At 36.7% G+C, this 20997-nt stretch overlaps 1 protein-coding gene across 1 annotated transcript in view; it reads left to right on the top strand.

Annotated features, from left to right (window-relative positions):
• Positions 1 to 20997, top strand: part of LOC104494009 (low-density lipoprotein receptor-related protein 1B-like) — a gene marked incomplete at its 5' end in the record, with an annotated part of 136594 nt that overhangs the window by 65115 nt on the left and 50482 nt on the right. Inside the window, 12 exons of the mRNA XM_010136787.1 lie at positions 3034 to 3140; positions 3758 to 3887; positions 4715 to 4821; positions 5962 to 6094; positions 9240 to 9362; positions 9895 to 10017; positions 10276 to 10413; positions 10834 to 10968; positions 11978 to 12097; positions 13489 to 13730; positions 19520 to 19743; positions 20003 to 20109. Of these exons, the coding sequence (XP_010135089.1) occupies positions 3034 to 3140; positions 3758 to 3887; positions 4715 to 4821; positions 5962 to 6094; positions 9240 to 9362; positions 9895 to 10017; positions 10276 to 10413; positions 10834 to 10968; positions 11978 to 12097; positions 13489 to 13730; positions 19520 to 19743; positions 20003 to 20109 (1689 nt within the window). The remainder of the gene's footprint in view (positions 1 to 3033; positions 3141 to 3757; positions 3888 to 4714; positions 4822 to 5961; positions 6095 to 9239; positions 9363 to 9894; positions 10018 to 10275; positions 10414 to 10833; positions 10969 to 11977; positions 12098 to 13488; positions 13731 to 19519; positions 19744 to 20002; positions 20110 to 20997) is intronic.

Here is a 20997-nt window from a genome sequence, read left to right on the forward strand (position 1 = left end):
GGAATCAAGAGGTCAGTGTACACTTCCAACTCATTTTGGTTGAGGTGCTCCTAACCCACGTTTGTATTGCTGCTACTTCTTTTTCTATGCTCAAGTTCTGCCTTTCTTATTACACATTAGTTTCAGATTTATTTATTACAGATTAGTTTCTCTAAAAGTTTCTTTTGTAACAGCTGTTATAAGACATAGACTTCTTACAAGGAGCAAAGATATTTATCCTGTACAAATACAGGTAAAAAGTACACATAAGTTTGAACTTCAGATCCTATTTTAAGAGAAAAAGTTACACTTTTTTCCTTCAGACTTGTATATCGGTACATCAGTCTCAAAAAAATCCTTTGAATTCATGTCTTAATGCAATATCTTTGCCTATTAAATGCAAAATTGAGCTCCAAATATGAAATAATTCTAAATGTTTCTCCTGAGATCCTTTTCTTGTTACCGTTTAAGTTGATGACAAATGTCTGTTGGGTCTAGAGATTATTTTCAGACTTTAAAATGTGAAAGAAGTAGATTATCTTATGTGCTGTGTTTTGAATAAAATTGTTTCTAGTAATTCAAAAGTACTTTTCTCAGGAAGGAGTTTCGGTGTTTTTGTAAGGCAGAAGCTGAAAGATGCTGCCCTTCATTGATTAAACAGATGTCTGTTAATATTTTTTCCTTTCACTTACGGACTGAGCACTGATGGGGAAGTACTATTCTGTCTTCGTATGTAAATCAGAGATGCACTCCAGCAGCAACGGAAATATTTCCTGCAAATAGAGAAATGAGAAGTTAGCTCATTGTGTACCTCTTTCCAGAATCAAATCTCTGTTTATAAATAATACATTAGCAGTATAGAAAATGTATTTGCTTATATTTTGCGAATCAATGTAGGAACATGACAAGTGTATATTTGCAGGTGAATTACTTTTCCCACAAATTATTTCCTTTACATAATTTATCATATCGTCAACTTTCTCTTCCTGGCCTGTTGACAAGGAAAAGAATCAAATGTCAGTGATTTTCTAAAGTTTATATGATGAGCTTTTGCTTTGAAAAAACCTCAAAGTAGTAAGTGTATGATCTTAGAATTCATATAGATGCTAACCTTTGGTTTGATTAAATGTAGCATGGCTGGAGAACTGATGCAATTGCTGTAGATCGGCTTTTACTGTGACTTTCCCACAACTTCAAAATGAAAAGTTGCGCCTACTTGAAAAATGAAATTCCTCTTAAAAACTTTCAAATAGGGTCTTTTTTTTTTTTATGCAGTGAAGAAATAAGAAAAGTAGCTGAAAGGTTCAATAAAGCTGTTCAATAAAACTTTCTTGAAACAGATTTTGATTTTTATAAATCCAGGAAAAAAAAAAGTAAGTTCAGCTTCACCTTAGATCTGCACAACTCATGTCTAGTAGATTCTCGTGCTGGTATTTACCAAATTCTCAGTTGCGTTGGCTTTCCTTGGCCAATATGGTATGGTTTTGAAGAGCATTCATGCGTTCCCTTTCCATAACTAGCTAAAGGACCCTTTTAGCGTTACCCAGCCCGTTACTGTCCATTGCTGCTCTCTGCTCTGTCTCTCCTCTTTCTCTCTTACCCTTCCGCTTTGATTCAGGCACTGTGATTTACCATTTGCCTGAACTCTTCTCCCACCTCTCTGTTGTCTTACTAATTAATCCTGAATGTTGATTTTTACATTATTTATGTAATGCAATATTTACCGTGATGGAAATTAACCCACAAATAATCCTCGTTTGCTTTTTCAGTCCTGCTTTCCCAAAGCTCTCTGACTCGCAAAGTCTAAATTGTACGTGGAGATTTGCTTAAATTCTCCTCAATCCCCACTGATTCTCTACCTTTGCTGAACCTAGTAGTCGAAACTCCAGATGTTAAGTTCATATTTTTCCAATGTCTTTTGTAAGGGTCCTCATTTTCAGGAGGAAAGCAAGTAGTATTCTGCTGGGGCAGTCTTTCACGCTGGTCCCCTCGCCGGTGTTTGTGTAGCAGCACAAAGCTGTGCAGACAGCGAAGCAGTGAAACAGCCAATCTCACCTTCTCAGGCTTACTCCGTCACTCCCTGCAGTCTGCTTCTCATTTGCTTTGCCTACCTAGAATTCATTGTGTGTCTGTTCTTTCCCTTTATTGTGTCCACCTTTTATAATGAGTTCAGACCTCCCTGTGTTTTGTTTCTTCACAGGGGGTAGAACAACATACCTGTTTATCACAAAATATCCCACTCACCTTCCAGAGTTTACTGTCTCCTATCCACCTCTGAGCTCCTTAGATTCTTTTCAGCTGACATCTCCCTTCAGTTACTCCTAAAATTACTTGAAAATTTCATCCTCGTCCTTACTTTTTTTTTTTCTTTTCTGTGTTTTCTAACACATTGTCAGTAGAGGGGTTTTATGAAAGTATCCTCTCCGTTGCCTTTTCAACTCACTGTTCTCATTCTTTTAAATCTAGCAATTTTGTCAGTATTTAAGAAGTCAGTGGATTATTGCCATGCTTCCTCCCATACATAATTTCTGGCAAACAGATTTCACTGGAAAATCTAGACCTTACCTTAGATATTCTATTTACCATCTCAATACTGTTCCCTGTAGCACGGGGGAAGCTGACACTTGACACACTCCCATTTTAAAAGGTATGTGATAAAAGGTGTGTTACTGAGTGATGGAAAGTTCAAGAGCCGGTTAGTTCCAAGGATATCAGCAGGTCCAAAATGCGTTTCTAATCTGTGGTACATATCTCATGAAAGGTGTAATAATGTGGGTGCATGGAAATAAGTAATGTTTACATAGTCATCATCACATAATGGTCCAAAGAAATTTGAACGAACTGGAAGTATTTTCATCACTACCTTACTATATGTAAATGAAATTTAGTTATAAAATGTATGAAACAAAATTGTACAGGAAAAAAAGTCCTCATAGTTTGCAAGTAGTGGGATTAACCTTGCAATAGTCATTCGTTCATTGATTGGGGGGGTTACGTATGAAATATTTAAGGGAAATGCTAATAAACCTAGGATTGTTACCTTTCTTTATTCAGAGCCTCAAACATGCACTTTGAAAGACTTTCTTTGTGCAAACGGAGACTGTGTCTCAGCAAGATTCTGGTGCGATGGAGACTATGACTGTGCAGATGGCTCAGATGAGGTAGGCTTCTTCCAGAAAAAATATTTATTTAGAAAATTAGTAGTTGTATATTGTTGGGGAATGGATTCCCACATACGAATGTTTGAAAAACGGCAATGGGAATTCTGCACAAGAATCCATATATGGAAATATCTTTACTGAATTAGAACTAAACCTATCGAAATAGTTATCTAAAAAAGAGAACATATAAATAAATTCAAGTCTTACTTAACAATAGTCTACATCTTTTTGTCCCAGCAATGATCTGGTCCTCTTCCCATCCTGGAAATATTTTGTGTCCCTATTGGGGAACCACTCTTTCTACACACAGCAGTGGGTTTGCTTCATTTGATTTGTGGGGTTTTTTGAGAAAACAATGTAGAGTATTGTGTAACAGAGGCTCACTGGAAAATGCTCTGCTGTTTTTCTGTTCTTTCCTGTCCCTTCTGTTCTTTCTGCTTTCCCGACAGTGCTGGACCTCAAGCACTTCTCACCAGTCAGAGCTACAAATATATTTTATTTCAGAAGGCGTTGCTGTATTTCATTGTATAGGCAGTAAATTCTGTGATCAGCTGTATATTTGCCAATGTTTATATTACACTCTTGATCTCGTATATCTGTTGTTTTTATTGTTCCAGAGGTATTGTGAAACAGGCTGTTCAAGAGATCAGTTCCAGTGTTCCAATGGTCAGTGCATATCAGCGAAATGGAAATGCGATGGTCATGAAGACTGCAAACTTGGGGATGACGAGAAAAATTGTGAACCAGGTATTGTTTTAAATAATGGTGAGAAATAAAATAAAGCAAGGAATAAATCAGAATGAAACAAGCAGAAAATAAATCAATAAATCAAGTTGCCTTGAGCGCTAGAAGTAGGGAGAAGTGAAAAGAAATCAGAAATATTTTATCTTTTGAATGTGTATCACTGTGTCTCCCTGTTTGGAAAATCCCGCTAGTCCTTGTGCAAAGATTTTCTCTAGCAAATTATTATTTTTGTTGTTATTGTTTTATTTCCTTTGTGCCGTCTTGGAAAACACAGTTGTTCATTTTTGCAGGAATTTTCCTGAATTTTTTTGGAAGGTTCATCTAGATGGGTGCAACTGCTAGAAATCTATGACAAAAGTCCTCTGATTAGCAATGTGACAAAAACATCGACCTATTTCTAAATAAAAGTGATTAAAATGTTTTTATTTTAATTGTAATAATGTCTACTTTTTAAAACCATGGTTCCTTATACACTTACATAACTTTAGCTAGACCCTAAGCCCATCTTAATGCAATTTTTATAATACACTCCATGAGTGTATGTGTGTGAACAGGTGAATGTGTGTAGTTACCGTTGTTACCAGACATAAAGAAATTTCTCAGTGATAAAACACAAATATCCTTTCACTATCATTATACAATTTACTTAGGATGCAACAATTCAGTTTTATCAAATATGTCTTTGTAGTTTACGAACGTTTGGAAAAGCTCTGATCAGCTACAAATAACGTGTCTACTCACTATGTTAACCAGATGAAAATATTAAATTATAAAACAAATCATTTATGAATTGTCTTTTTCCTAACGCTAAAATATGTGTTTGTAACCAGCATCTCCAACCTGCTCTTCAAGCGAGTACGTGTGTGCAAGTGGAGGCTGTATTTCGGCGTCTTTGAAATGTAACGGGGAGTATGACTGTGCTGACGGATCTGATGAGGTAGCTGGCAAATTTCCACTTATTTTCCACGTACACACCCACCACCACCACTCTCTGACATGGAATTTAACAGTTTTACATCTGTAATTAAAGGGCAAGTGGGGTTTTTTTGCATCCATTGGACACTGTCTGATGATTTAACCTTATGATTTTGATTCTCTGGTTTGCGTCCACGTTTTGGAGTAGACAAATTTGTTTACCTGAAGTCAAAAACCTGAGTGTGGTTCTGGGGAAGTTTGCTTCGGGGACTTCTCCCTGCTGGCAGTGTGGTCAAGTTTGTCCCACGTTAGGGTCCCTCTGTCCTCTGGATTCATCTCACACAGTTCTAGCAGGCACTTCAGCCTCATGCCATGCTCTTCCTATATGTTGCACTGTTCACAGAAGCATCTGGTTGGAAGAGACCTTTAAGATCATCGAGCCCAACCGTTCACCCTGCACTGCCAGGGTCCCTAAACCATGTCCCTCAGCTCCACATCCACACTCCTTCCAGGGATGGGGACTCCGCCAGCTCCCTGGGCAGCCTGTGCCAATGCTTCACGACCTTCTCTGTAAAGAAGTTTTTCCTGATATCCAACCTAAATTTCCCCTGACACCATTTAAGGCCATTTCCTGCCGTCCTGTCATTCGTAACATGGGAGAAAAGACCGACCCCCACCTCACTTCTGTGATACTGTTGGTATCTTTTTATAAAATTCTTTTTTAAAAAATTACCCCCTTCATGAACAACTTCAAGAAAAAAGAAGAGAAATAGTTGATATTTATCAGTGTGTGCCTGAGCCAAATGCTACATCATGCAGGTCAAGACAATCCACTCTGGGGGTTTCTGGTCCTGAACAATGATGATGTGAGCCACTCCGTACTCACTGGCCTCATGTCCAGGGTGATCTCTTGTAGGGCAGTTGACTGCAGAAAGGTAAATAAATGAAGCTCTCATTGCCAGTACTAAGCAACATAAGGAAGTAATATCAGAACGTATATGACGTGTGGTTACGATTTCACTTGGACTCCAGTAGCTCTAAATTGCACATTGCACTGTCAGGGACAGCTTTATTGCATTAAATTTGTAGGACAAAGGAAAACAGCGTTGGTAAATGCTTGTTGTCATTCGTTAACGCTTAGTTCATATCTGTGTTCACACAGATGGATTGTGTCACAGAATGTAAAGAAGATCAGTTTCGATGCAAAAATAAGGCCTACTGTATCCCTGTCAGATGGCTATGTGATGGGATCCACGACTGCGTGGACGGCAGTGATGAAGAAAACTGTGACCAAGGTGAGGAACACTTTTAAAACCGCTTATATCATTAGTTCTTTTATTAACACGGCTTGTAAGCTAGTGGTGCTCTGGCGGTTCTGAGGGGCAAGGTGAAAGCTCTGTAACCTCTTTCGACAGCGTAGCAACTTCACAAGCGATCTGCAGGACAAAGCAAAACGTGTGGTTTTTATGACTCTCAACCCATTGTTCGTTCTTTGCGTTTCTTTCCCCAAAGACCAAAAGGTTGTGTTATTACTGGAAGCATAGTCTGTCTCATCAGGGAAATTGGTAATAAGTCCGGTAAATGTATAGTTTTATAGGCAACAGTAAATTACAAAGCCATGAAATGAAAAATTGCTAAATAAGTAATTGTAAGGCCCCAGTTTTCATTTATTTCTGTGAAGATGAAATGTTGCAACTAACCAGAACCCATAAAACCACGTTTTGAATTCTCGTTCTCCATAGAGAGCAGAACTATGCACATAAGTTGATTCACTTCAAGCTAAACACTATTTTCTGACTTTCATGCTTACGATTTAGCTTCCAAATATGTTTTTGCGAAATGCATCTGCTGATCTAATTCTCATAGTTGCTGATGATAGTTTTGTAACTTGCTTCGGCTACTGGGCAGTAGCAGTGTAATGCTGCACAAAATTCTTCGTGTGGTAACTCAATAACTGTGACAAATTCTCACTGAAGTTAAATGATTTTTTTTTTTTCAAAAGTAAAATTTTATTCAGGGTTTTGTTAGCCTGTTGGTTTTTTGCAGATTTTTCTTTTTTTTTTTTTTTTTTAGTTATCTTTTGAGTAAAATTTTATTCAGGGTTTTGTTAGCCTGTTGGTTTTTTGCAGATTTTTTTTTTTTTTTTTTTTTGTTAGTCATCTATTGTGACATGGTATGTGTGTAACTTCAAAAGCATAATGCAGTACAGTGAAGAAATAATAATTGGAGACGAAACAAGCAATTGTGGAGTAAAATGTTCTTCCATTATTTAGTTGTAAGATCATTAAGCAACATTTACCAGTAGGAGAAGAAAAGTTATATGGGATGATTAATTTTAAAAGAGAGACCAGAGAATTAAAGAAAAAGGGAAGAATGTTCCAGAGGTGTTTAGATGAAAAGAGAAAAACATCGTGTTTGGAAATGTTGAAGAATGGATTATTTTAAGAAGACTGAGATAACAAAGTTTTTAAAAACTTCTAGTCCATTTTAAAGCTGCTTTTATGGTATCTGGACTCTATCTCTTTAAAAACCAATGAAGTGTAAGTAAGCAGTAACGCACTTAGCTTATCCGAAGCCTCCGTTATTCTTTGGATGGCATAATGGAGCTTCTGTGAACTGCAGATTGCTTATAATGCAATAAGAAGCCTTTTCCCTGGTTGGTTATTGCTATAATACTTTGTATTTATGTCACAATTATGATTTCTGTTGCAGAAATCTATTCTATAAAGGAATTATGACAGGCAGAGCAATCACATGAAGCAAATGCCAGTTTATCTCACTGATAACTAATTTTTTCCTCTTGGAAATACAGCAAACACAAATGGAGTTTTATTCTGCAGCATTCTAAAACAATCTCCATAATATTTATCGGTAGCCCACTGTGCGTATTTATAAACATAGTTCTTTTCAATCTCATTATACAACTAGAATTATGGTTATATTGTGATTACACACATGATTATTTATATTTGTGTCTTTCATCATGAAGAATGCTTGAATTTTATGTATTTTTTTCTTGGATAATCATAAAGAGTATTTCAGTTAATGTTCATAAGTTATGTTTGCAATGGGAGTGAATTATATTTGGTAACATAGTGTGAGAGTTCCCAACATCCTCTTAAACAGTGGGTATTTCATGCAAATTAATTTTCTGGAAAAAAATTGAATCCATTCTGAACCCTTTATAGCAAAAGAAAGCTTTCTGTTGATGTTAATGGGCTGTGAACAGGGCGCTTGAATGAAAAAGTAAAAAGCCGCTGGAGCCAGATTTAACTATGAGGGTGGGTGTAATGTGTTGAGGTAAGTCACAGCGAGAGTTTTGGTGTTATTGTAAAAAAATTTCATTGTTTCCTCCTCGGCAGGTACACAGCTTTCTTTCTTTTCTACTCTATTCCTCTAGGGAAACTGAGGGTTACCATAAGAAGTTGTTATATAGAGAATTAATTTCAAGAAGTTTCCATAAGTTCATTGATTGGTAGAGCTATAATTTAGTTGTAATTTAAAAAAAAAAAAGTCTTCTTACTGCTATGCATATTAAAACTGAATCCAGCTCAAGCCAATCCTTAAAGCTTGACCACTCCAGCTGAAAACATTTTCTCTCACCCTTTGTTCCGTTTTGTCAGGTGATTCAGAGTTCAACCAATTCTGAAGTTACATGGAACAAGTTTTTCTTGCTGCATTGTGTTGAGTAAATATCCTAATGAGAAATTTCAGAAGTTACAGAAAGGAAGAGACTGTTAGAGGTCACCTAGTCTTATTTGCTCTGTTTAGATCTTCCCTAATTATAGAGTTTATAATTGATGAGGACGTTACAAGCCTGGCCGAGCCTATTAGTCCTCAGGAGAAGAAAAAGGTGATACCTCACAGCTGAGGAACTGCGATCACTTTGTCTCTTCTGAACATGATGTGTGGCTCAGAGAGTTGGGAGTAGGAACAGCTGGAGGATCAGACATTCGTGTGAAACAAACCTGGACTGAAGTGGCCTTTCACAAGTTTGATTGTATTTCTGTCTTTTGGTTTGTCCCATTCTCTGATAGCACAAACTACTGATGGACCCAGCCAGGCCTTTTCTGAAAGGCAGCATCACCCAAGGCAGTTACAGACAGAAAGGCAGTTCAAGCATCTCCTGGCTAAATGCGAGGGGAACGTGCCTGGCTGGTGAGTCGTCAGTGTCTGGTAACTGCCCTTTCTAGTTAGGCCAAGTAGGTAATTTCAGGCTCATGAAAGAAGTGTATGGTGAAGGGAGAGATTTTTAAATGAATGTTTCTCTCTGCCTTTCCAACCCTTTCATTTGGGATTTGTTCATTGAGTTATGGTACGTGTGTCATTTGCTGAGGATAGTATGTGATAAGTGGTTGTGCTGGTTTTATCAAGAATTGACATTGTTTTGTCTTTCTGTTTTCCCATTTTTTATTTCCTGTCTTCTTTTCATCCTCCCAGGGGGAAATATATGTAGAGCTGATGAATTTTTATGTAACAATTCCCTCTGCAAACTACATTTTTGGGTTTGTGATGGCGAGGATGACTGTGGAGATAACTCTGATGAAGTCGCTGAAATGTGTGGTATGACATTACCTTTTTCAGTGCTATTCATGTAGTAAAGGAAGATGTGACGTGTAACGTACACAAATATATAAGGACATATGTGTCTAAGCTTTCTTTACTTTTGGAAGATTAGCCTGAAATGTGGGGTGTAGTTTTCTGTTGTTATTGCTATTTATGTAATGTCAGATAAGATATTTGTGAGAAAATCTTTTTGTGGGAAATACACGGATAAGAAAAAGTTACTTCTACATCGAAATACTGATCATCATTAAACTTCCTTTATATCTGTCATGTTTACTGATTCTCAAAAAGAAGTGATTACCCTTATCACGTAAAGTAATTTCATTCCCTAAATGAAGGACTTGTCCTGTAAACATCGTTGAAGTGTTACTCCATTAACTACCGGGAGTTAAAACCAAGTACCACTCATATATCAAGTACAACTGTGTTCCCATCCCTGCTTATTGCTTTCATAAGGAGATGTTAAAGAAGGTTCAAGAGTACTAGCTGGGTAATAGCTGGTTCTGTGGTTTTTTTTATGTATATACAGTAAAGTTTCCATGCCCACCAACAAGGCCGTACAGATGTAGAAACAACAGGGTTTGTCTGCGACCCGAGCAGATTTGCAATGAGGTTGATGACTGTGGTGATAACTCGGATGAAGATCACTGCGGTAGGTGATATTACCTTTCAAGGCATTCAGATCACAGAAAACAACTGGGAGGCAAACTTTATTACAGAGATCTGCTTGTCCTTCAGTAAAGCTTAACTGGAGGTTAGTAGATCAGAATTTGAAATTGAAAGAAATTAAGCTCAAAATAATTTCCAGTTGCTTAACGCTCCATGGTCATTCCCATTTGTTTGTGTTTAAAATAATCTAAGAATCTTAAATACTGAATCTCTTTTCTCTTACTAATTTGTAATTATATAGATAAAATCACATATAAAGCAAGACCATGTAAAAAAGATGAGTTTGCTTGTAATGATAAGAAATGTATTCCAATGGAGCTGCAGTGCGATTGGTTTGATGACTGTGGAGATGGTTCAGATGAGCAAGACTGCAAAATAAGTGAGTTTGGCTGACAAGTTATGTTTTCATGATTGTAGCAGAAAAGAAATAATTAACTGAGACTTTCATCCATGCAAAACCTACTCAACAAAGCTGAGTTAAAACAAAGCTGAGTTAAAGTGGGGTTTTGGGTGGGTTTCTGTTGTAAAAAGTTAATTCTATTAGACATATCGCAAGAGGAAGAGAATTTTTTTAGAAATTCAGGTAGTATTAAATTGTTGACATGAAATGAGGTATCTCAGTTTAATACTGTCAATTTATATGCGTATGTAATAAATACTGTAATGTCATTTATTTTTATGAAGTTTACCAGATAGTCTTTTAACAGAAAGATAAATTTGTTACTGTTATTTTAGATCTCATTTTTAACAGTTTAAACAAATCTATCAATGATTTTTTAGACCTTTTGTTTATGTTTAGGTGTCATGGAATATACGTGTGAAGATAATGTGAATCCTTGTGGAGATGATGCATCCTGTAGTCAAACAAAAACATCCCTACTGTGTCAGTGTAAACCTGGATTTCAGAGAAACAAGAGGAATAGGCAATGCGAAGGTACTGATCTTTTCCATCGCCCCTTGCTGTAAAATATTGAGTCAGCTGCGGGCTCAATTTTCTGTGCTGGAGAACGAGATATGTATCACATGCTTCTTTCTGCAGAGTAAAAACTGTTTCATAGCTATGGGATTATGAAGTCAAGAAAAGAAACGGAAAGGATTTACAGGATGTAGACTTACGCGTTTTACCTGGAGAGGTTATCAAAGATTAAAACTGGTTGTGACTGTTGAAAGGTTCAGGTCAGACCATTAAATGATTTTATACCTTAAGGGTTAAATGGGTGATTTAAGGTCTAGTAGATTATTTAACTGAGCAATTGTGATTGGTGCTTAAATTGGTATGAGAGAATATTTTGAGGTGCTTGAAATAATGAAGATGCATAAAACAAAAATGAAATGAAAATAAAATTCCTTAGAAAATGCAGTTTTAATATATGAGGCACCACACTGGTCAGAAAAAAAAGACGTAGTTACTATAAGGAAAGAGTTGATTGGGCAGATAAGATAAATCTACCTTCCCAAAGAATGGGATGTGAAGTCATTTTCTTACTGGTGAGCAGTAGCTTACAGAGGAAGTGGGGCTTCGATGAGACTATCAAAGGAGTACATACTGTCATGAAACCTCTGCGTGGTTTGGCCCTTAAGAATAGGGGTACCCCGAGGACAGGGTAGTCATGGAGTTTTGATGTACCAAAGGCAGGTATGTCCGAGATAATCGTAACAGACATTTTCATTCTCCAAGTTGATTTCAAACTCTAATGACAACAGGTTGATATGGGAAGGAGGGAGAAATAATATAAATAATACTAAAAAAATTCTGTCTGAGATATGTTGATTGCAGCAGAAATAACATCAGTGGTTATCGCAGAAGAGTTCTTACTGCTGCAAGAGATACCAATGCTTACGAGTTCCTTTTGTTCATTTGCTTTGTTCCGTGCTTTTTCAAACGTGTTAAGTAATACGGTATTAAACTACAGCTACGTAAATCACAATTCTTTTCCTCGTAGACATCAATGAGTGTATGGTATTTGGTGCCTGCTCCCAACACTGCAATAATATTAAGGGGTCATACAAATGTGCATGCGAGAAAAATTACAAGGAGAGGAATAACAGTTGCATAGCAAAAGGTAAGGCTATGAAAATCAAAATAGAGCGATGCTACTAAATAATTTGTTATGTACACAGTTGGTAATACTAATGTGTTACATATAGAATTTATTTTTAGATAAGTATTTCTTGAATAGCGCACAGAAATAATTATCAAACCCACTCAGATTTACCTTTCGTTTCGATAAGCAGTAAATTCTTACCATGTCCATGTAAATGAACATACTTAATATGAAGTCCATTTCCAGCTGCAGCTTTCTCGGTTGACAAAAAGATACGCACAAATAAGAAAAATAAGAAATTATATATTGGCAAGCATGTAAGCGTTCTGGTGAAGCATTTGAAGTTTGAGAGGAGAATCAACTCTTCCATAGAACCATGTTTTAGAACTTTAGGAGTCTTCAGTGCAGAATGAGTAGTGGCTTGTTATTAAAGAAACACAGACATAAGTCTGAGGGTTTATAACTGAAAAATCTAGGAATGAGAATTTTTCGCAGCCTTCATTTCCATTGTCATACAGTTAACGTTCCCCCTCTTTCCTTCATTAAGACTTGCTTTAATGGAACTCCTCTTTCCAAAGGGAGACAAATGTTTTTTGGTATTTTATCCTCGTAAGGAGGAAATGTGTTGGACAGACATTGCTAGAAGTTGATTCTCTGTGGATAAATGTGGCATAAAATGAAAATAAAAATTGCAAATGCATTCTATTGTACCCAGGAAATTTGAAACTCTTTCAAAACTAAATGAATAGATACCAGAGATCATTTTCTTATGAATAACGTACTTCACAATGTCTGAATCGAGGTGTAAAACTAGGTATCCATAAATACCACCCATTGCCAGGTATCCATAAATATTCCCTGTCTGAAATGAGGAGATAGAAGACACAGCTGCACATGTTCTGTAGCAGCTTTGGTCCATTTTGCTCATGTTGGCAGTCAATTCCAGAACTTTAGTGCCTTCACTAAAGTGAAAATCATTCTAATTAATTTAAAACAATGCTTGTTGGTAGCTTTGTGTTCCTTTAATATATGCATTCAGGACCTTCTAGACACAACGTGCATATAAAAATATGTAGTGATTCATATGGGCTTAACGCATAATATCCCCTATTTTTGTTTACTGCTTCAAGTGTTCAAATTCTTACATTACATGCTCCTTAAAATACAGTGTTAGAAGTCACAGTGGGAGCTGGGAGAGCACTGAAGTGATGTACGTTGATATCAGAGCACAAAGAGTTGCGTTTACTGCCCGAAGTGTGAGTGGCTTTTGCAATGTTCAACAATCAGAAAATAATTTCAATGTAAGAAATTTTATCAGATAAACACCCAAAAGCTACTTGAGTAAGAAACACTGATTTTTGCAGTAGTTGACGTTTACCCTGTTTTTGTTTCATTATAATAATCCCTAGGCTCTGAAGATCAAGTTCTCTATGTTGCTAATGACACTGACATCCTGGGTTTTGCATATCCATTCAACTACAGTGATGCTCATCAGCAAATATCACATATTGAACATAATTCAAGGATAACTGGAATGGATGCATATTTTCAAGGGGACATGATTGTTTGGAGCACTCAATTTAATCCGGGAGGGATTTTCTACAGAAAACTTCATGACAGGGAGAGAAGGCAAAGTAGCAGTGGCTTGATAGTAAGTGATCAAAATCAAAGATTACATGATACAAATTTATTTTGATTTACTTTTCTAGTTGTTGATAATAACATGCTGATATAGTAAATTAAGTGTCTATCTGAGAATTATTTTATTTAAGTGGTATATATGTCTACTAATGCCTTTCTAGTCAAGACTCTGGCAGACTTGGTCGAGTCTTACAGAACACAATGATGGTGCTTGAAGAAGATTTCTACAGAAAAGCAGCCAGTATGTTAGAGGCTTGGAAATATTGTATACTGTCAAGCATTTTTACTTTAAGAGAAAAGAGAGGTTGTAATAGATATACATAAGCAACACATGTTTTACAGAAAGGCGTGAAGTTCAAATCCTTGGAAAACAGAAATTGTAGATAGGCCAAAGACAAGCTTCATTTCTACGTGACCATATAAACAATAATGTTGGCAAAGCTATTACAAACATTTACAAATTAGAACAATAAGTATTTATTCCTTCATACGTTGAACTTCAGTGTCTTCTTTTGAATAAGCATAAATATAATTTTGCACTTCAACAGAAATGTCTATTTTTATAAGGGTAATTTCAAGTGGTCATTACTTAAAAATAATATAAATGCAGATTGATTCTCATTTTGCCTGATATATTTCTAGAAAACTCTTCAGGAAGTGTTAGTGCAGAACTGACGATAACAATGTGATCTTCACATTGGTGTTTCTATAATGTTTCTATATTTAGATTTTTTTTTTTATTAAATGTGATGTCGGGGTGGGGGCGGTATTTTTTGTCTTGGTCAGCAATAAATCAGGATAGAAATAACACCTGTCTGGCTGTTTCCTTAAACTTAGAAGAGGTAATGGGGTGACCTTACATCACAGGAATGCTCTACATACCCAGCAGAATAAACGGCAGTAGCACCAGTAGACTCATCTTTCATCTATCATTCAACTCTTACACGTCTGAAACCACTTCCAAGCACCTTTCATCTGAGGATGTTGCCTTTGCGAACAAATGACATTCCTGACCCTTGATGCCGGCAGGGCAAAAAGCCTGGGGATGTGGACACCAAAAGGACACTGAAGATACCTTGTGTCTGTGATGGCACATATACGAGGAGGAGTAGTTAACACCAATGCTTCCACCTGCCCAGCAGAAGAGGGTCTAGATTTTGTTGACAGAAAGTGTATGTAAAGTAGGTCTAGAGTAGGAAATTATTCCTAGCATTTCTAGGAGGTCAGATATGTCATTTGAGTCTTAGAGAAGCATCCTTTGAGAATCTGAGTATGCACTGAAGATGTGGGAATAATGATACTGTGATGTTTTTCTCATTTAAATGTGGCACATACCTGTGCCTAAGAAATCCTGATAGGCACATCTCTGTATTGAGTTCATTATTAGAAAATAATGAACTTGTAAAGTCTTGTGACATTAAAGTGCTGGGGGTTCTTGTTATTGAATTTATTTCATTTTGGTTAATATGCAGGTGCCTTCTGCAAGGATAAGGGTAGTCTGCTGACCCATTGCCTCTCTATTGGATCTGCACTTCCTTACAGGTCCATAAAATTGAACATAAACTTCCTGGAGACATCTTCATAGACCAGGGGTTGAAATTCTCATAGCTGATTTGACCTTGTTCCCTTGTTTAAACTAATAAAGATAAAATGTTCTTCAAATTACTGTTACTTTTCTGAAGTGCTGACATGCTTTTTGTTTTTCGTATCTCTTTCATCATTATGCCAGAATACTATCTTGCTGCTTCCTCTTAAATCAAAATTATTGAAAGAACTGGGTTTTTCTTAATCCACTTTTTCCCCTGTCGCCTCAGTGCAGGTAGATGCTAGTGAAGATGCTTGATCCAAGCCATACAAAACTTTTTTTACAAATCTGTATGTGGAAAATGCACAGACTCTACTTGCATGTATCTTGGACAAATTTCATTGATATTTATGAAGCATTTACTTCTCATTGTGCTAAAGTATTCAGAATATTTTGACAGCATTATCTCATTAATACTCAAATATTATTGCCTTATATAAAACTGATCAGTAGGTTAATTGGTTTTATAGTGTTGCTTTAATATTGTCACTTAAGTTTGGTTTTGAAAAGCTTGAGAATTCCTTAGCTTTGAGCCAAGTTTTCCAATGTATAAGATTTCAAAGGTTACGTTATAACTTTTATATCTGGACTTTGAAATGTAAATCAGGACAGCAAACTTGAACAAAGTCACCTGCATTTTCAGGTAATTACAGTAATGCAAAAATCCATCTCGACTGAAATTGCTCCATGGAATTAGCATATCAAGAGCCTTCCTCAGAGAATAGCTTTAAGTATCTCTTGTATTTTTCTGTGAAAAGGGGTTTAAGCTTGGTACAAATTGAAGCATTAAAGGAAATAGTAAATATCAACTCTTGAGAGTTTATTGACAGAAGCAGAAGGGGATTACATTCCAATCGGTGCAGCTGTGAGCTGGGACAGCCCTTGGAGAGGGATGCATAGTTACCTGAGGTGAATATTCCACACAGAGTGACTTGCCGCTTAACTCAAGTGCTGTCTTTCATGGAAGAGGTCACAAAGCTGAACATTAAAATAATTGTACCAAATAACAGGAAGAAAAATGTAGGTTTGGTGCTGTATCCAGCCAGTATATTAGCAGCTTGCTCCAGCCCCGCTCTTCTGAGAGCTTCCCAAGGACCCTTAACCAACCACTCTTGTGATACGTCCATGTAGAGGCTCCCAACGTTCGCCCCAGGACCCAGTGAAATTCAGTGCATCACTGTGAGTGGAAGCAGTTTCTAGTCTGTTTTCTCTCAACAGTATTAATTTATAGTTTTCCCTTGAAGCTATAGCTCTGCACAGATAGAGTTTACGTACTGAGGAGACCTGCTCTTCATGCAATTAGCTGGTTGAGATTTTTAAATGATCCTATCTGTGTCATACAAATGGTGGTTTGGTGAACCATTACACCTACTGGGCTGCTCATCTGTCTCAAAAAAAAAAATTCTGTTTTGGCAAGTAGAACTCTAAAAGTTTTCTGAATTATGTTTCTCATTTCTTTTTTCCGTTCTAATATTATGTCATTAGATAATGTATTATTTTCAGTGAAAATAATTTAAGCAACAGTTGGTTTGCTTTATTCCACAGCAATGCCATAACAAAAACATCTGTAAGTAGACAAAATATTGTTTCACATGTGCTTGTGATATAAATTAGATTTGTAATTTAGCATTCCCGTGTTAAAATGCTAAGCATCACAAGGTGATGGGTTCCTGCTGCACGTGTAGCTGCAGCGGTTCATAATTTTTCTGTACTCTACCATTATGTCAAAATGGTTTCCAAATCCAAGAAGTTGCTGCAGCTTCTTTTGGTGTTGTTTTTCTTGTTTCTTTTTTTTTCTTCTTCTTAATTCTTTACCTTTAGAACAGGTTTTACAACAGGCAGCACTTCTGATCGAAAGTCAGCAAGCTGACATGGTCTGTGGTTGTGCGGATAATACAAGGCTTTAAAGCCCAATTTTTCTAATAAGTTGCAGTATGTTATATTTAACATCAAAGTGGGCTAAAATAACTGTAGAAAATATTAATGTGATTTTGTTCCTGTATTTTCATCCTTATTCGCTGTGCAAAATCAGTCTTCAAATTAACATAATCCAAATAAGCTATTAGGTAAAAGCTCATTTACCATGAGTAATTTTCCTAGACAGTATGAGAAGACGTGTAAGACATCAGAAATACGGTGTAGGTAAGCTGAAACTTAACGAACACAATGCCCCAGCCATGGCATCAGTTAGCGTTTTATTCTTTTTTTTTTTTTTTTTTTTTTTTTTTTTTTTTTTTTTTTTTTTTTTTTATCTCTTGGACCAGATGGCTTGTCCATGTCTTCTGGTTATCTCCTCGTTCATTTGATCTTTAATATGCAGCATTAAACCCCAGCATTTCTCGAGTTTCGCTTCTCCTGTACAGTTGAGGAAAATGAGAAAGGGTCAGTGGTAGTAAGCAACCCAACCTTGTTCCAGAACCTTCTGAGGACATCCCTTTGTCTCATCTGCTTCTGCTACCAGCTTTTTGGGAACAGTCTCTCGCTCTGCACGGTAACTCCCATCACGTGCTTACCAGGTTCCAAAAAGGGCAGTCTTACTGGAACCAGTGGTGCTTGACCAGTCCAAAGACGACAAGGGACTGTGCTGCCCGTGATAGCCACTCTCCTTTCAAAAGAATATGTGCGTCCAGTGTGGTGGCCCAGTGCCATTAACCCCTGCATCTCCAGAGTAGTAACTAGAGTTCTCCAGGTATGAGCAGATTCTTGACGCAGGTGCCCGAATATTACCCAGAACTAAAAGGAGTGCGGGTTAAAAATCCAGTGACGCTTATCTGCAATTACTGATGGTTTTGGATACGTTGTCCTTTACACGAGTGCTGCTGGATAACATAACAAAGAAAACAAGAGGTTGTTGCGTGTTGTTTAACTTGTAAAAAATGACCGTGACCCTGTTTTTAAAGAAATGCTATTTTGCAAATGCAGTGATTGATTTTCCTGATTTATTACGCATCTAAATAGAAAGTCAGGGTTCTCTATATCTTTAGAACATGCATTCTGTGACATTTTTGGAGAATTAAAGGTTTATGAGCAATGAACTATCAAAATTCTTCCTTGCAGTCCTATTATTTCACCTAGAGAATGAAATGACCTTTATTTTATGATGAAAATAGTCTACAAATGTCTTGTGGTATTAGGAAACTCTGACACCTGAGAAAAATAAGTTATTTTAGGATTTCTTTCCTGATTTTTAGTTCTATAGCTTAGTAGCATTACATTACTGCATTCATCAAGGAATGGACATTTTATTTCATAATTTAGCTTGTTGTCATTGTAGGTAAACAGGCAAACAATTGCGTATGTATTTAGCACATGAAGGTCTTGAATTTTTTATGATATGCCGCATTCATTTTAGCAGTAGTCGAGTCGTCCTATTTACAGATTTAACTCCTCTCTGCAGGGATTCAGGTAAACTTTAGAGAAACTTATTCATATATATCACCTATTTGCAATATGAACTTCTGTCCTGAAGGACCATTTTGTAGGATTTAGGTCTTAATGATAACTAACTGTGAAACCATGTCAGAGTTACTACAGTTTGTAAATTTATAATCAGTCAAGCCTCTTTTCCATGCCAAGCTGAATATTGCACTAACTCTAGTTGTAATTAAACAGCTACCAGAAAGGGAAGAGAAACATTTAAAAAATTTCACACCATTGTGTGATAGTGTTGGTCAGAATACAGAGGTAATTTTATGAAATTTCCTAAAAGCCATGATTTTCTTTAACCGTGGCAGACTGCTGAGCAGTGATACTTGAGGACGATCTCAAGCACCGTTTTCACTGAAGGCTTTGGGATGGGACATCATACTGCCTGAAGTAATAGCTGTATAATCTTAATTCTTCCTTTCCTTTGCTTTGGAATTACAGTATGTAACTTTTATTTGCTTCAGTATCAATAGTTCAAGTGGCTCGTGCCTGAAATGCCTTTTCCTTTATATAGGTAGCCATAGACTTGAGAAAACAGTTTTGAACCGTGTACTTGTTCTTCTTGAATAAAACTGTCACTTAGTCACTATATAATAGAACTGTCACTTAGATCACTTAGAGCTTGTCTCATACAGGTAGAATTTAGCTTTCCAGTGCAGCAGTGTTTTTTAAATATTTCACCATATTAAAGGTAAAAGTTATTTTCAAAAGTTACATAAATCTGTGAATGTGCAGCTGCTGTGAAAGGTCATTTCCATAAATCTAACTGTAACATCTGTTCCTTTCAGTGTCCAGAATTCAAAAGGCCACGGGGCATTGCTGTTGACTGGGTTACTGGGAATATTTACTGGACTGATCATTCGAGAATGCATTGGTTCAGCTACTACACGACCCATTGGACTAGTCTGAGATACTCCATCAACGTGGGTCAATTGAACGGACCGAACTGTACAAGACTCCTTACAAGCATGGCAGGAGAACCATATGCAATTGCTGTAAATCCTAAGAAGGGGTATGTATGCTTCAATATTACTCCCTTTTGGTAATGCAAAGAAAAGGTGAAGTAGAGTAAGAGAAATAAAATTATATCTACAAATGTCTAAACTTTTCCAAGTAATTTAGTTTAACTTTCCTGCTCAATTTACCTATATATAAATCAGGATCAGTCGTCTCCCATCTTTCAGGTAGGTTGAGAGCCTTGTAATAATTTAATATCAGTGAAGTGTTTCGAGGTTCTGTACAGGCTTATTCTTTACGTTTAATATTTTTAGGATGATGTATTGGACAGTTATTGGGGATCGCTCTCACATAGAGGAATCATCGATGGATGGTACTCTGAGGAGGATATTGGTTCAAAAGAATTTACAAAGACCTACAGGTGCGCAGCTCACCCATTTTTACTAATTACATGGGACTTGCTAACTAGATTTGTTGGCTGAGTTCCAGATTCTCAATTTGGAAAAAACAACCAACCACCTTTAAAAACATGTATACCGGTTACTCATATGCAGTTACTGATCAAATTCTTAGATCTGTTTTCAAATGATACATCTTAGGATTATTTTAATTTTTGTAACAAGGCTTAACATGATGATTTTACAAAGCTGTACCGAAAGACTATATATAATCAGTTAGAGTATGATTTGTTCAATAAAACTGAACACGAAAATCAATCAAGGGAATGCAAGTTAGTGGTGAAACACATTTTTGAAGAGCGCCTATGAAATCTCCCAGCCTATTCTACTTACTTCCCTGAATACGCTGCAAAATAGCATAAAACAAGGTTTACGTGTTCAAAGAAGCAACTTATTATCTCAGTATTTTACAGAATTATTTTGCAGCTTGACAGAACATGTTGAGATCTTGTGAATTACCATTAAGACTCCGTTGGCAGGATAAAAGTAATTTTATACGACAAAGGAAATGATAAATCCAGAATGAAATACGTCTCTCTTAAATAGCAGCACCCTGTCTTGAAACCACAAATGATTTGTTCATGACCCTTTTTCTCCTGCAATATCTGATGTTTCTGCAGGCTTGCAATGATAATTTATTATTATTGCATGGCAAATTAGGGGTTGTCCAACTTTGGTACACATCACTGTTGAAGCATAGGCTTCTGCCAAGAAGATGCTATCTGAATATCTAAACGTCTCCAAATCTGACACTGTCACAGAAAGTAGTGAGGTTTTACCGGACTGTTATGTGTCAAGCCAACGTGGGCTTATGGTGCTGCATGTGCAAATTACACTCACGCCTCCAAGGA

Source organism: Buceros rhinoceros, unplaced genomic scaffold, assembly GCF_000710305.1.
Source record: "Buceros rhinoceros silvestris isolate BGI_N320 unplaced genomic scaffold, ASM71030v1 scaffold8090, whole genome shotgun sequence".
NCBI classification, from domain to species: domain Eukaryota; kingdom Metazoa; phylum Chordata; class Aves; order Bucerotiformes; family Bucerotidae; genus Buceros; species Buceros rhinoceros.